The sequence below is a fragment of the Pararge aegeria genome, chromosome 17, assembly GCF_905163445.1.
Source record: "Pararge aegeria chromosome 17, ilParAegt1.1, whole genome shotgun sequence".
In the NCBI taxonomy this organism is placed as follows: Eukaryota; Metazoa; Arthropoda; class Insecta; order Lepidoptera; family Nymphalidae; genus Pararge; species Pararge aegeria.
Genome location: NC_053196.1, coordinates 11,785,411 through 11,802,866, shown reverse-complemented (window position 1 = coordinate 11,802,866; position 17,456 = coordinate 11,785,411). Strand labels below are relative to the sequence as shown.

Sequence of the window (17,456 nt, the reverse complement as noted above, 5' to 3'; positions counted from 1 at the left end):
GCATATCTCCATCGTCAAGGATTGAGAGATAAGCAATCCCTTATCTCTCAATCCTTGTTAAATAGTAGGAATATACAAAGACGTATACTCATATCATCAAACTGTGCCGCACGGATATAATTTCAGAAGAAAAAAAAAATTATTGCTCGCACATTTTAAATCCACATTTTTAACTTTTTTTTTTAATTAACGATAGGCAAGCGCTGGACGACAATCATGCCCGCTAGAAAGCCATGATGAGGTCTAGGTTGGTGCACGCTTGCCTAGAAAAAGCCTATTCACTCTAGCCTTGAAGGTACTCAAGTTATACGTGGCAGGAAACACAGTTGCCTGAAGAATATGAACCACATAAGGATCACGCTCACGGTGTCTCGCTCGCTGGTAGAACGGCGAAGGAGGAACAAGATTGTAAAGTTCCTGAGCATTTTCACGAACTGACGCGGGAAACCAAACTAGGAGCTCATAATCCGCAGACAAGCTTGGTAACCACTAAACAAACGATGTATAAAGCACAACTTTCAGCTCTACTTAGTACCTATACATTTTTAAATTATAATACATAAAGGAAAGAGACAGTTAGAATTTTACAGTAAAGGGCATTGTAGGCACGCAAAGACGGCCTTATTGCTGCAAGAAATCTCTTACAGGCAACCTTTGAATTTGAAAGGTAAGCCAAGCTATTTGACTCGGCTTCTTTTAACAGAAACTTCCGACTTGTCATTCTGAATTTCACCACTTCAGAAATTAGTTACGGGGGGTACTTTGTACGGTGTTTACATAATAGCTGAACACAGTATTATTTAAAAATGACGAATTATTTGACCGGACTTGTTGACATCCTAAAAAAAAGAATTATAATTCTGAAACGAAACGTCAAACATATTAAAATAATAATGGTTTAAGCTATACGTAAAAGGCTGCAGTCTGCATAAATTCTAACATTTATCAGTTATAATGTATAACACTGACACGTCTGTAACAATAAATTTTTTATAAAAAGTTGACAAACTACACACAATGTGATGTTAAGATATTCTAGATAGAGTCTATCCATCATTTTTAGTAAACGCTATTATTGACAGCATTTTCAAATGTCTTTACCGTAGATGAGTTTGGGACATTTACATAAAAATGTATATATTATGTATCCCAATTGTGTTGAATTTTAAATACGTAATCTCAATATATTACGGTTCGTCACCATTACGTGGGTACGGAGAGGTTTTTCGCAACCAACAACAGTATTTGCTCAGTGCTAAAACACCAGTTGGCGATCTCTTTGGACACTTTGCACCAGTTTTCTCCGTGGTGCGGCTCGGCGGCCTTACATCGACTCTTCACCTCCTCTTGCTGTTGTTCGTTGCCGTGGAGGAGTTCGAATTTGTAGAAATACGCCCAAGCGTCACCTAGATCCGGGTCTATTTTCACCTGTTAAAGCAAATATATATTTATGTAGCCCTGCACAGGCTATGTCAGAGTTTAAAATGGGAGGGAAATAGAGAAATACATTTGTATGGAGAATTTCGCCAGTAAATGAATAAATAATAAATAAATATACTACGACAATACAAACATCGCCATCTAGCCCCAAAGTAAGCGTAGCTTGTGTTATGGGTACTAAGATGACTGACGAAAATTTTTATGAATTATATACATAAATACTTACTTAGAATATATATATATAAACACACCCAGACACTGAAAAACATTAATGCTTTAATTAATGTGCACAAACATTTTCCAGTAGTGGGAATCGAACCCACAGCCTTGGGCTCAGAAAGCAGGGTCGGCGCAAACTGCTCCAATCGGCCGTAAATTAGAATCGTATGAGTGCACCACGTGTCCGCAACACCAATTGTATCGTTTGCAACTGCTTCTATCATACGCTATGCATGGAATGTAATCGGTTATAACCATTGACGCGTTCCATACAGTTTCAGAGAGCGAGTCAGTTTCAAGTGTGGAAATACTTGCACTTCGTAGTAAAATTGGTCTTAACTGCAATACATTGAAGCAAAAATTCGCCTAAAATTCTTAAGCTCAGGTTTTTAACCAAAAGTTTGCAAAATGAGAATCAGAAGAACATGATTTGCGACTCTAAAACGAATAACATAAGGTTCATTTTAGTTTGATGCGAAAACGACTCCTCGATTGCAAGCGAGCATATTTTGTACTGAGGATATTGCATTTTAATAATACGTACCGTTCTGTTGAACCACTCGCGGCATTTGTTAAGTTTTCGCTCAGACCAGAACAATTGGGACACGGCCAGCAGTACATTGGCGTCGTGTTCGCATTTCTTCAGTGCGTCCACCTAGGAAAGAACATTGACAATGTTTTAGTAAACATCCGTATGCCCACCAATCCGCACTGGACCAGCGTGGTGGACTTAACTCCTTCTCATTGTGGGAGGAGACCCATACCCTGTAGTGGAGTGGAGTGGTAAAGGGTTCCGAATAAAAAAGCGCCCTGGTCCAAAGAAAGCAAAGCAGCAAAGAACTTAGCCGGGTTGACCTTGAATATTTTTGGCACTTACGCTTTTAGTTTTTCTTTGCGGGCGCGCCTCCATAAAGATGGCTTCGGCCCATAGGCGACCGGCCGTAGGACACTCTTGTAACGCCTTTGCCAATAAACCACCAGCTACTTCCACACAACCCGCGCGCCTTTCTAGCCTCACGCTTTCTAACCTGCGTTCAATAGACAAAAATCATTTTTAACTTTAAATTAAACAATAATAGGCAAAATGACAGTACTAAAGAATCGCTAAAATATTGCAATAATGATGATACATGTTTCTTGTATTATAAAAAACGTACTTTTATTAATATTCTTAGTGAAATTGGTATTTATTTTCAATGAATTAAACTACAGGAATTAATTTTTTTAACTTGCAATTTATGTCAGAGCGCAACCGTAAATTTCAGCAGTGATTTGATATTTTTTTGAAATAGTAGCTCCTTCCAAGCGTCATAGGAGAGATTTTTTAAATTAGTCATCATGCCAATAAGACAAAAAACCTTTTCAACATCATTGTTATCAACCCATTTGTCACTAAAGGGCACTCCTCCTTAGAATGAGAAGGGTTTAGGCCATACCTTTGAGAACATGAAAGTCTTAGGCTATAACGGTGAAGGTAACCTCCATGGTTATAGCATCATCGTCATCGACAATTTAAACAATTGAATCCCACTGCTGGATATAGGTTTTTTTTAGGGAGTTTCATAATCCACAGTCCTGGGCCGTGGGCACCTTAAGACCCCAACGTCCATTTGTTATCTGAAATCAGCCAATTCAGCCTCTGACTCTGAGATATGTCGGTAACTCTAGTTCCTCTACGGATGTCCTCATTTCTGATTTGATCACGTAGAGATACTCCTAGCATAGCTCTCTCCATCGCCCGCTGATGTAGCAAGTTATATTTAAAAATGAGACATAATTCCAAAAGGTTATAGGTGTGTGATCGAACTTGATCCCTCCGAAACGGAAAGAAAAGCCTTATTTATAAGGCTATCACAGCTTGATCTATTCAACAAAATAATGTAATTTTATTCATTCCAACACAAGATAAAGGCTGCGAGAACTTATAAAAAGTAGTTTCATTTCATTATATGATATCTCACCATAGCTCAGGGTTTTTAGGATTTCTAAGTCTTGCCTTTTCCAGAACTGATCTCGCTTTTGTCACATGCTTCAACTTTTCTTCTAATCTAGACAGTAAAATCCACATCGGTACACAAGTTGCGCATTTCTTCAGCTGAAAGAAATATACTACAATTTTAAAATATTTATAAATACTTGGAATCAAATCCGATTACACTGAAGTCATTGCCTAGGTTGTTTTTCTGTCAAGAAATTCTCAATTCAAGTCCGGAATTCGGATAATTTCTTTCTCCCTTTCGCACAATATGCGCACGCCCTGTGTACTGTGCGAAAGAGACAGCATGACCTCGGCCGCCTTTTATAAACCTATTCTTTAATAGCGCTGTTTATATATTATGTGTAACCTCCTTATATTTTTAAATGATCGTGTCTTTTAAAAGTAGTTAGCGTTAAGCGTTAAATCACATTAGACTTTTTAATCTGTTATAATTTAACAGTCAGATTATAGGAATACTTACGCCCTGGGAATAAGTGTTATGCGCCTCACTGTCTCTGCCCATTTGTTCTTCAATTTCTCCTTTCATCATGTATAGTTTTGCGTAATCTGCGAACACTTTGATAGCTTCGTCTAACAACTTGAGCGCTACGTCGCAATTGTTAAGCGCCCATTCCAGCTTAGCTGATTTTATCATTACCTAAATAACGATAAAAAAGATTTATTTAGTTACTTTTAGTTTACGCTAGATATTTCATTGAATAATTCTGGCTATATCATTTTTGTTTTTTCTGCTATACGGTATTACCGAGATCGTCCTCTTAAAATCCACAGCACATAAACTATCATCAATTGCCTATAAAAGTTCTCTGGTGACCTGACGGCCTCTACAATTATCTCGACCCAACAGTATGGTTGGCCGATAATCACCACGCTGGGTAGACGAAACCGCTATCATCAAAAACCCAGATAATTAACTGTATTTTGTGGAATATGTTCCTTTGAATAACGTAGAGAAAATGATTCCATAGAATTCTTGTGCAGTGCAATCTCACTAGGGCGCGCGCTAGGTAGCGTATGCGATGCACTGATCAAATCAAATCTGCAGTGGGTTCACTCTTGAATGAGTGACTTTTTGCTTATAGGGGAAATGGCAAATGATCGTGAGGGGAGTAAGAACTGCCAGAAACAGTGGTCTACCTTGATTACAACGACCGCTTTAACAACAGTATTACGACAAAGAAGAAGAAATATTTAATATGAAACAACGGTTTTAGAAGATAGAATTGCCACAAAAAGCGTCCGATTTACGTGTATTTATTTACCACGACCACTTTGGCACGAGCGTTACGACGAAGAAGAAATACCTAAGTGGAACAACGGTTTTTCAAACATCCCAAATATTCGTTTCTAGGCCAACAAACAAAACCATTAATATTTTGGTGATAGGAGAGGTTTACTGACAGTAGTATTCCAGCATTATCTAATGTGATAGAATTCGGTTGGAATGCGAGGACTATAGTTCCTCTTTATCATCACAAAACTTTGCATATTATAGATCGCCACCAGTTGGCTACTATTACCAAACTTACTGAATGAGAAGAAGGAATAAAAAAAAATGATTCTTGGTATTTCATTTTATTTGAATAAAATATGTACCGTGAAGTAGGTCAGCTTTTTTTCAATGTATAATAATATGGCGCAGAGAAATGATTAATTTTGCGAATTTTCTGGGGATGTTATGAAATTTCGGCAGAAGATGTGTATTTATAGCATTTTTTTATATCAATTTACAAGTATTACAAAAATGCTTTGTTCTCAAAATATTTTATCAAAAATGGTTATATTTTGGAGCGTCGCCAACTAGGTCCAATTTGTCTTCTTTCGTGAAATACTATAAGTTTCTATTCAACTGTTTTCAACGTTTAATTTTCCACTTTCCTTTTAACGCTTTGTTACACACCAAAACTGTATATCCCGACGTTTCAAAGAAATTTTACTCTGTTAAAACAAAAAGGATATAATACGAATAGATATCTAAACTTATTATTCTAGCGACGAATTCTTGTGTTATTTGTAATATTAAAAGCGGACATTGGGACATGATAAAAAAAAGGACTCGAATAAAAGTTTATCGGTACTCCATCTGTACATTTACATACGCATTTTTTATTCAATTTTATTTTATTCAAGGGATCTCAGACGCAGTTAGGAACATAGTTAAAGTTATAATATCTGAAATCATTAATGTTTCCCAAAATTTAATGGCGACGATATCACCATGTTGAGTATTACTTACACGCGGTGTAGGGGCCGAAGCTCGGGCTTTTGCCAAGAGTCTCCTCGCTCTGTCATATTCTTTGTTCTCACTCTCGAGTTTAACAGCGGCCAACCAGATCTCTTCTGAGTTAGGATTCGCCTGGAAAGCAAGCGATAGGATCCCTCTCGCGGCTGGCACGTCACCTGTACATTATTTAGTGAATATTAATACAATAAACGCAAACACAAAATATATACACACAATAAATGCTCCAAAAGTATCCTACTAATAAAGCTGAAGAATTAGTTTTTTTGTGCTTTTTTTGTTTCTTCACAGCTATCTAATGCAAAATTAGATAGCCCAATTCTGGCTATATAACTTTTTCAAATTTCACTCCTAAAGGGATTAAATAGGGGATGCATAGATCAATAAAAACAATTGTATAACAGTTATTTTTTATTGATCTATGCATTTTGTAATGCTTATGTATCGTTGCTCTTAACATAATTCATGATACAAAATCTTTTTACACATAATTTTTCTGTACGTCAGTAATTTGAGGGGGCTGGATATTTTAGATTGGTCCCCTAAGGTCAAATTCTAGGTTTTTATATGTTCAGGGCAGGACAATGTCCACCGGGCCCGCTGGTATTACAAAGATTACTGTCAAAAATAATAATACCACTTCGACTCTTCAAGTATTATATCTAAAAGCTAAACTTCATAATTTTTTAAAAACACAAGTAAGAAAAAATATATGACGGCGTTTACAGCTGATTGATGATAGACAGCGACAAGAAGCGCTGACGGCACGTGTACCGATCGCTAATATTCTGTGACGTTTTTCCTTAGATGACATTCCTGTCCGATAGGTTTTTAGTTTATGATTAGGGAAAGTTAATTGAAAGGTAATTTGACGGCCGAGTGGCGCAGTGGGCATCGATCCTGCTTTCTGAGTCCAAGGTCGTGGGTTCGATTCCCACAACTGGAAAATGTTTGTGTGATGAACATGAATGTTTTTCAGTGTCTGGGTGTTTATCTGTATATTATAAATATTTATGTGTATTATATTCATTACACAAGCTACCCATAACACAAGCTACGCTTACTTTGGGGCTAGATGGCGATGTGTGTATTGTCGTAGTATATTTTTTATTTATTAATTTAGTGTTTTGTGATATCAGTAATTTGTTAGAATTATAATTAAATTTATGTTCCATCGCTCGTGATCATCTCTAAAGTAAATGCGGTGAAAATCGGAAGAGACAAATTAAGTAACCGGCTCAGACTTTTGAAGCTTTTAAATAGTTTGTGAAGAAACCAGAGTTGTTAATTTAGTTCCGATGTCAGGTCCTACGCCTACATATACTTTAGTTATATTAACTGTTTATAGAAGTTATAGATAAAGTATTTATAATGATTTATTACCTGCCAACCACTTGGACTTAGCGCCCATAAGCCAAAGCACCTCGCTCTTGGGACAATGCGCCACGGCCCTCTGCAGCAGAGCTTCGAGACTAGCTCTTGTCCCGTGTTGTTTCTCCAAGTAGGCAGCTCTTAGCCATATGGACTTCTTGGAGGGAAATACGGACAGCGCGTAACCGTACACCGCTCGTGCGCATTCGTACGCGCCTTCGTTTGCGCACTGGAATTCAAATAATGAAATAAATAAATAAATAAATAAATATACTACGACAATACACACATCGCCATCTAGCCCCAAAGTAAGCTTAGCTTGTGTTATGGGTACTAAGATGACTGATGAATATTTTTTATAAATACTTAGAATATACATATAACACTGAAAGACATTCATGCTCATCACACAAACATTTTCCAGTAGTGGGAATCGAACCCACGGCCTTGGACTCAGAAAGCAGGGTCGCCGCCAACTGCGCCAATCGGACGTCAAAATTGAAAACTGATTGCGCCCTGCTACCCGGTTTAGCGACTCTTTATCGTCATTCATCAAAATCGTGTAACATTCCACAGCTACTACAGGCCTCTCCCAATGGAAGGGTTTGCCGATAATCACCAAGCTGGGCAGACGGGGTGTTGACCACAGTATGTGGTAGGAGTAGAGCACAGAGAATAATGCCACCTGTTCTCCGTCGTATTCCCTTAGTCGCCACGTACGAAAGCCGCGGGACAAGAGGGTGGTGACAGATGTAGATAGATAGATACATTCTTTATTGCACACTATTAAGGGATAAAGATAATATAAATGGAAAACATAAATATAAGGCGAATAAAAATGCGCAAAGGCGGTCTTATCGCTTTAAGCGATCTCCTCCAGACAACCCTTTATGAAAGAAGAAAAGGAGTATGGAAACATGATAGTGCAATTTTAAAAATATGTTATAAAATAAACTACATCTACTATATATAACAATAATACATAAATAGCTAATACAAATACAAATAATATAGAAATAAATACATACACATATAAATATATATATATATATATATATATATATATATAAATATATACAAATACATACAGAGCAAATATATCAGTTTATCACTCCATAGATAAATAATATTCTTTTAAACGACTTTTGAAGATGCTTAACGATTTAGACTGTCTTATGTCTCTTGATGTATTTCGCTTCGCACACGGCGAAGACTTAAACAACAAGTCAACTTGTCACTACCATCGCTTAAAGCAGTATTATTATAACACTCATATCGTTTGTTTCATGTGTGGAGCCATACTAATATTATAAATGCGAAAGTGTGTATGTTTGTGTGTATTTTACGCCATAACTAAAGAAACAATCGACTTGATTTTTTTTGCATAGAGTTAATTGAAAGGATGGAGAGTAGCCTATGTTTGGCTACGATACGGCTTGATAAAAAGTTTATCCCATTAATAAAAAGTATTTAGATACGTTTATATTAAGATATTAATGTTTCTAGCGATGGAATTAGGCACCTTAATCGTTTTCATACAGAACGTATAGTTCGACAGCGACAGTTGTATACTCGTCGCAAACTTCGTATATTACTAATGCGAATATACAAATATAATGACTCGTATAAAATGTACAACTTACTGCTTCAGCGTCTTCCATCCACGTGTGCTTTTGGTCTTCTGTTTCAATGCCCGTACTTATTACAGCTCGAATGATAGCCTAAAATATACATCAACAATATTTAATTATAATAGTAATAATAACGTATAATTCAGATAAAAATCCATAGGTACAACAATAACAATTATCTTATTTACTATATTATTAACTAAAATTGGCCAAACTTATAAATAATAAATAATTAGGAATCTCCTTACTAAAGTAAGTACCCTCTTGAGCACTTGGTGTGAGAAAGTACCAGCCCAGTGCTCCATTCAAAAAACACCGGTTACAATTTTTTAAAATAGGCTTAATTTTTATTTATAGTAAAAATAAAAATGGTTGGCGTATTAAGTCAGCTGTACCGTGTAAATTATAAGTTTGAGCCGTAGGCAAGTGTTTTAACACCTATAGAAGTTAACGAGTTGACGTATGATCAGGCACTGATCTAGAAGAAAAATGATTTCTCTCGTGTCACACTTTATATTATAAATAGCCTATAGGAGTCCAGTGCTGGCCTAAGGGCCTGTCCCATCGGGAGTGTTTGTCCAAAATCACCATGCTTGGCAGACGGGTTTACGTAGGATGGTAGTAGCAGCACAAAGAACGCTACTACCCGTTCTCCGTTACATCTTTAGTCACGATGCGACACCCGCGCGAAGAGAAGGTGTGGTGACAACTGTTATATATATATATATATCCTGGTACGCAGTCAGCACACGGCAAGATAAATTGTATTAATTTATATAACACTAGCGGACCCCAACGCCATCTGTCGGGCTAATTTGTGAATCTAAACAATCCAGGGTGCCACCCAAGCGTATACAAATAAATTCATTCAAATCGGTCCAGCCGTCTAGGAGTTCAGTGACATACACACGCACACAAGAAATATATATATAAAGATTATTACCACTTAAGTGAAAATAATATAATTTTAGGCTAATTAAAAGAAGTATAATAAATTGATTAAAATAACAAGTTATTTCAGAATTACCTGACAGGTGTGCACTGCCCCAGATTTCTCAGCCTCCATAGCCTCTTTGAACCAATGCTCTCGATTGATTTCTACACCGTTGGCGCTGAGAGACGTGATCGCACGGTCTATGATCTTTTCTACCATGTGAGTGTTACCTGTTTCAAAATATAATATAAAGTAACATTCTATTTTATTCATCACCAAACGCAAATTGGGTAATGTGATGTTTTAACACGATAAAATGCGAACAATAGACCTCGGTTTTTACAGATTAATAAAGTCTGGGCAGCTAATATTATACAGTGAAAATATTATATATAAATATTTAGCGACCCTGCTTTCTCAGTCCAAGGCTGTGGGTTCGATTCCCACAACTGGAAAATGTTTGTGTGATTAGCATGAATGTTTTTCAAAAAACTATTCATCAGTCATCTCAGTACCCATAACACAAGCTACGCTTACTTTGGGGCTAGATGCCGATGTGTTCGTTGTCGTGGTATATAAATTATTTATTTATTTATTATAATTTAGCCAAACAGAAAACTAGCACAGAACCAAGGGTTTAGGTAAATATTATCGAATGTAGTTATCACCATTATTAATTAATATTCAGTATTTAGCATTCATTTATAATCTAATATTATTTATGATAATATTACCTTACAACGCTAAAACAAGTGATATTTAATTTTTAAAACTCACAAAACTCCAAAAAGATAGAGATGAAAATCGGCTATCACCGCTCAACAATATCTTAAGGAGTAGAAATTCAAATAAATGATTTCTGGGATAATTATAACACAATCAACTTACCCTGTGCTTCTTCGAGTTTAGCAGCAGTAACCCAAATTTGCCTATCTGTTGGTATATTCTCACGGGCCTTGTTGAGTACTTTCCTAGCATTTTCGTATGATTCCAATCGGGCGAGGGCCAGCCATAATTCTACGCTCGTGGGACAACATTCGACCGCTCTAGAGAGCAATATGCGAGCGTCTTCAGGGTTTTCTAGTTCGACAGCAGCTTTCCAGAGTCGCACGGAGTTCGGTATATGTTCCAATGCCTTCCGGTATACTCGGCGTTTGGCCTTATGATGGAAACGAACGTTTTATTAAGCCGGGTTAACAAGAAGAGTACTACACCCCATCTGGTATACTCGTATGTATAAAAATCATCAATATCCTGTCACAGTCCACTTATGGACTATAGTCCTCTCCTAATAGGAAGGTTTACCCACAGAATAAAGAACGTAAAGAAACCGTGTCAACGACTAATATTCAAACATCAAAAACCAGTCCACTTTAGTAGTGTTTCTCTAACGGGTTAGACACTTTATACAATTTAGTAGTTGACAGTAATTATTATACCTCTAATGTTCTCAACGTTTACCCTAAAACCAGTGGCGTGCACTTCATACATCCGCAAAAGAACTGCCTACCCTAAAATTTATATATAACTCGTATAGACCGAGAATTTTTGCCGTTTCATGCAATTTTTCTGGTGTACGCATACCCTAGTAAGAAACGCCACGCCACTGCCTAAAATGGGAAAATAGTTTGTGAGCTAGCAACGTTCCGCGGGTGTGAAGTGGGAAGAGAGTGATGCTTTTTCACTGTTTTTGGACACAATGCACTGCATGCAATAATAATGAGTCGGGTTCTGTATGTTCTTAATTCTGTGGGTTTGCCTATAATACCCACGCCGGGCTGACGGAGTCCAGACACGTCACGTACAAATCAGCTTCCCCAAAAGTACTTTTTACTATGGTTATTTGTTGTTATATGTATGTGTTTATAATATTGTAGCTTTCCGTTATTATGTAAGAACACCCATCTATCAATGGGTATCTTACAGCTGGGGTTCCTGGCAGAGATAGTTTTGAAGTGTGCCATTACTCTAAAGCTAGGTGTTGTTAAAAATATCAAAAGTGTTGGTACTCCTAGATCTACATTTAAGTGTACTTTATTTTATCGGCCGATTGTCGCAGTGGGCAGCGACCCTGCTTTCTGAGTCCAAGGCCGTCGGTTAGATTCGCACAACTGTAAAATGTTTATGGTATGTACATGAACGTTTTTCAGTGCCTGGGTGTTTATCTGTATATTATAAGTATTTGTGTATACTATTCATAAAAAAATATTCATCAGTCATCTTAGTACCCATAACACATGCTACGCTTACTTTGGGGCTAGATGGCGATGTGTGTATTGTCTTAGTATATTTATTTATTTTACTTAGTTAACCTTCAGCTATAAAAGCATTATGGCTCAGAATCTAGTGAGTATAGCTCGAGTTATTTATTTTATATAAATATTTCTTTCCATGATTTACCACCATAAATTTGGAACATTTACCACCATATTTATAATTTAATCGCTTGGTTTCAGTATTTCGAATGTCTCTTAACTCTGAAAGTAATATGCACAATTCAAAGGCAGAGAAAGGTTACTACTGCTAGGTAGTAGATCATGTATGTCAGTAAATCAAATAACGCTGGGTTCGAGATTGAGATTGAGTTAGAGATTGAAGAAATTGTGTGAAGAACCTATCGAATTAAAGGTGGTTATGAAGGGTGAGAACAGTCTCCAATGAGTTAAAGGCTAATGGATGCATGGAATTAGCTTCCTTACCTTGGTTTCTTGTTCTAGATCAGCAGCCTTAACCCATACTCTTACGCTGTGCGGCAGGTTTCTGGCGGCGTGCGCTATAACGGCGCGTGCTGTATCGGGTGGTTGCAACCGAGCCGCCTCTAACCACAGCTCTTCACTGCTCGGGTTCACCTCGCAACCTTTCATGATCAGGTTACGCGCTGATTGGATTTTACCTGTGAATACGGTTGCACTGTCATTATCTGATTTTGGAAGAATAGTAGCTGATAACTCCTTAAAGATTGTAATTGTATCAGCGTAAATTTATTTAGCGATATTCATACAAACTAATTCAAAACATTCCAAGTGTTTACTTATGACAATTGTATAGGAGATAAAAGACCGACACGCGCATAGTACCTACGCCGCGTAGCGTAGTTACCACGCGTAGCTTACTTAGCTAGTGAAAGGAGGGGCAGGTAAAGAGTATGTATCTGATTTCTATAAAGCAAAAACTATGGCAGTGGTTTACTCCAAAACTATTAGCGATTCGGTTTCACATGTAAGTCTCCGAGACAGTAAATAATGTACATCTAAAGCATGTGAAGTAACATTTCGGTTTTCATTTAGATGTTGTATATACAGTTTAAGAATGTGGCTATCGCCATCATCTCACTACCGTGTAATTCTCATGTACACATCAAAAGTGCCACCTATGGGCCAACTTGAATAAAGTCATTTTTGACTTGACTTGACATCAAGTTACTATAATAAATAAATAAATAATAAATATACTAAGACAATTCACACATCACCACCTAGCCCCAAAGTAAGCGTATCTTATGTACTGAGATGACTGATGAATATATTTTTTTCTATGAATCAGTGGCGTTCCTAGGGTTTTGAAGATGGGCAAGCCCTAAAAAAATATATTAAAGTGTGTCCGACGTACGACTTTCAGACACATTAACGGAGTTCTCTGTTGCTAACATCGGGAGTTACATCGATAATAACCGAAACAAATGACGTCAAATTAATTTAAAATCGACGCGAGACTTAATTACATCAGCTACAGAATGAATAATATCATTTTGAATTTTATCAGATAAATAACTCGGCTCGGATTTTGATATGAATCACAACACTCTATCGGAGAAGTGTGAAGTTGTTCAAATTTGACATCCTGACGAACTTCAACCCGTATTGTTGCTTTTTATGTCCATATAAATTATTAAATAATTTAGATTGTCTCTGCTAAAAACACTAACATTTCTATAGGTGAAAGCAGTAAAAAATAAGCCCCATGCAAGCCAACGAGAGTGAGTGAGACAAAGCGAGAGGTCTTCGCGCGCGGTCGTGCGCGACCTTGATATTTTGTCATTCCATCGCCGCCACTCGGAAATTAGCTGCGTTCGGAAATTTCTGTACCGCTGCGTTCGGAAATCGCGCATTGTAATTGCACTATTGAGTCAAAGTTCATACTTTTTTATTTCCTCATTGCTATTAAGTATGAATTATTATAGGAGATTTATTGTAACGCAAGCCGGGCTTTTCGGCTTGTATGGTAGTACCGCCACTGTGAATAATATACATAGATACTTAGAATATACGTATAAACACCCAGACACTGAAAAACATTCATGCTCATCACACAAACATTTTCCAGTAGTGGGAATCGAACCCACGGCCTTGGGCTCAGAAAGCAGGGTCGCTGCAAACTGCGCCAATCGGCCGTCCATGCATCTATCAATCGTCTGCGTCAATGCGTCGGTATGATTTACATTCAGTAAAATTATAATACATACCAGTAACTTCTTCTAATCTGGCACTAGCAATCCAAGCCGGAGGGTGGTTAGGATTAGTTTCTCTCACTGACTTCAGAAGCAGTCTCGCTTTCTTTATGTCATTAATATCACCACCATAAGTAGGGATCATAGATTGCAAATCCGTGAGATACCCTTTGGGATCAACTACGGTTTGACCTGTAACTGAATCTGATACTTGGGACAGTTTGACAGTCATAAGCGTGTTTCTGGCTTGACCAATTTTCCTTAAATCCAAATCACCTGAAAATAAGTTGTAATGTTGATTACATATGTGGCATTTTTGCAATCTATTATACAACACAACATATTTACATCTACATATTTAACAACACTTACCCCGTATTTAAAAAAAAGCTTATTGCTTACCTATCGGTGAGCCCTCCCTTAAGATAGATATTACGTACACAACACCTATTCCTTCCTGTCTTTATGATTATTTTTGCTGTGTTTACACATCACTTATGGTCACTTTTTATCGATGTAAATATAAGTGAATGTGTAGAATACTATACAAGTTTATTACTATACATAAATAAAAATAAATAAATCCATTGTTCTCCAATTTACACCTTTCACTAAGTGCTATGTCAAGATATCAGATGAATGTGTTAAAGGAACTGTATTTTGTAGGGTTAGGTTTCTTTGAAAGGCATTAAAAATAAATTTAAAGCTTAATACAATATTTGCTATGATAACGTTTTATAGGTAGGATAGGTTACTCAAGATAATGTGTTGTTGATGACAATGTTGCTCGGAAGCATCCAGCTGAGCTTTCATTTCTCACAAGATAAAATATGACAATTGTTGATTTTGGAAAAGATCAACTGCTGAGTTTCTTGCTTTGCTTTTTCTTGGTAGAATATTATTCCGAACTGGTGGTAGAGGCACAGCAAACAGATTTATTTGATGTTTCAAAAGTTCTTATAAGGTAAGCCTACTTCAAATAAATGCATTTTGAATTTTGAGTTGCCAAAATAATGGTCAGTGTTTCTCCTAATCTATTAAAAAGTTAATAGTTTACCTGATGGGGTCAGCATTCCAGGAGTCATTACACCAGGCATCATAGATGCTAAGCCGGAACTAGGGTCAAGAGTAGATGAGGATTCTCCACCAAGGTTCCTCGACAACACACTGTCTGGCAAAGGAGTGAATTTCTCTGCTCTAGGGTTACGCTGCTTTCTGTTTCGCGCGTCACCGACTTCTGGTATGGCTGCCCATTCGTCTTCTGAGACCATTTTTAATTCACGCTTTAGGTCAGAGAACTGCTGTTGTATTTTTGGCCTAAAAAAGATGGTATTTAGGCAAAATTTCAAACGGTATTTATTTAGGAATTATCTTAATAAAGTTATGAATCACTTTATAACCAATTAAGATGTAATACAATCTTTTATTTTCATTAAAAGTTATCTCAGTATATCAACATCATAATGTACAGCATTTGGATTACTAAGGGCTTTTTATGATCTGGTACTTGTAGCTTCCGTGCATACAGATTTCAACATTTTGGTGTAATAATTTACTTTAGGTATATGTGTATTAATTTATAAGCTTTTTAGTACTGTTAAAATTTTTACCTCTCCTGACGATATCTCTCCAAATCTTCTTTTAGCCGTTTTTCTCTATATTCTTTCCTCTTTTCATCCATTCTCTTATCAATTGACTCGTAAATAGCATCTGCTTCAGCATCATCTTTGTCGTAAGGGTCCTAAATAAAAAAAAGACAGTGTTAATTTGGTTAGTTCAGCTATAGACTTAATATACAATTTTATGATGTTGTATTACTGCACATGCTATTACATACAGCTAGGTGGATATTCTTATTAGTAACTTCTACTAGAAGTTGTCGATGGGATATAAAAATAAATATTACTGTGCTGCACAGGTGACAGACAACAAAATATTTTTATAAGTAATAATTTCGCCCAAGCTTTATTCATATTAATAATGTTGCATTGTTCTTTACAAACCTTTGAGAACAATGAGCCACTGTAACCTGAGAACTCATCATAATTGGAGTCGTTCAAATCTTCATCATCATCTTCCTCTTCAGTTTTCTTACGCTTAGCTGCGGGTGGTGCATGCCGATCATCACTACAAAACCAAACATTGTTTAACAATTCTATGAAGATACTAGCAAAGAACCATTAAAAAGTATAACTTCAGTGACTATTTAATATTTTTAAACCTATGCAGAAATCTAAAATTAAATTTTGAGCATATTAAACATAATTGTCAAAATGCATTCATTGTTAGTTTTCGGTTTAACATGGCATTTAATTCTATCTGCCGTAGTAGTCAAATCACTGGATGTCAATGATAAAAACCTGGATTTTTTGCTACTTATTTAGGTATCAAACATGTGACAAAATGATGTTTGTGATTTTTAACTCTCAAAACAAGAAAAAGGCATTTTATTTATTTAATATTGCTAAGACCGTACAAGAATTATGTTTATTAATTTAAAAATACTTACGACACATCATTTGCATCTCTCGCTGGACCAATATCAGAACGAGTTGTAAATCCAGTTGCTCTGAAAATGAAAAATAGATGATAAAAAAAATAGATGAATGCTGAAATTTTTTATAATATTTTATAACTATTAATGATTCGCCCGACCGACCGACCCTGCTCTCTGAGCCCAAGGCCGTGGGTTCGATACCCACAGTCCCCAGTGTCCGGGTGTTTATACGTATATTCTAAGTATTTATGTATATTATTCATTAAAAAAATATTCATCAGTCATCTTTGTACCCATAACACAAGCTAGACTTTGGCTCTAGGTGGCGATGTGTGTATTGTCTTAGTATATTTATTTATTTTATTTAGTTTAATTTCAGCTGGTTTTATGGCTCAGAATCTAGTGATTACAGCTTCTAATTATCTGGATGTACTTGAATAAAAAAACTTACCCTCTTCCAACACCAGCTACATAACCTAGTGGTGCTGGGATTCCAAGGAAATGCTTCTTATTCTTATTGACAAATGCTTGGGGCGGCACAGACATTTTTGTTTAAGACGTGTTCTTTATTCGTCTGGTATAATGCAATGCTTTTTTTCCAAATTAATTGTTTGTTTTTTCAATCAATAACAAACTAAAAATCGCCACAAACGTCAGCAATGACAGAACTGTCTTA

At 36.5% G+C, this 17,456-nt stretch overlaps 1 protein-coding gene across 1 annotated transcript; it reads right to left on the bottom strand.

The window, feature by feature from the left end:
- Window positions 1–418: 418 nt before the first annotated feature.
- On the bottom strand, window positions 419–17,441 carry LOC120630957 (pre-mRNA-processing factor 6). Its single transcript, XM_039900326.1, has 17 exons — window positions 17,232–17,441; window positions 16,793–16,852; window positions 16,287–16,410; window positions 15,894–16,024; window positions 15,341–15,600; window positions 14,299–14,559; window positions 12,536–12,729; window positions 10,725–10,995; window positions 9,930–10,066; window positions 8,915–8,992; window positions 7,284–7,500; window positions 5,895–6,058; window positions 4,119–4,295; window positions 3,621–3,754; window positions 2,537–2,687; window positions 2,204–2,314; window positions 419–1,428 (listed from the first exon to the last, which is right to left on the bottom strand). The coding sequence occupies exons 1-17, from the start codon at window positions 17,324–17,326 to the stop codon at window positions 1,204–1,206; spliced, it is 2,790 nt and encodes a 929-aa protein (XP_039756260.1). The 5' UTR covers window positions 17,327–17,441; the 3' UTR covers window positions 419–1,203.
- Between the last annotated feature and the right edge of the window lie 15 nt (window positions 17,442–17,456).

Excerpts from the sequence above, each read along its gene's own strand:
- LOC120630957 (XM_039900326.1), bottom strand. The coding sequence starts at position 17,326 with ATGTCTGTGCCGCCCCAAGCATTTGTCAATAAGAATAAGAAGCATTTC. Across the intron at positions 16,025-16,286 it reads GTGGCTCATTGTTCTCAAAG|GACCCTTACGACAAAGATGA; the intron begins GTTTGTAAAGAA and ends TTTTTTATTTAG. Across the intron at positions 15,601-15,893 it reads GAGAGATATCGTCAGGAGAG|GCCAAAAATACAACAGCAGT; the intron begins GTAAAAATTTTA and ends CATCTTTTTTAG.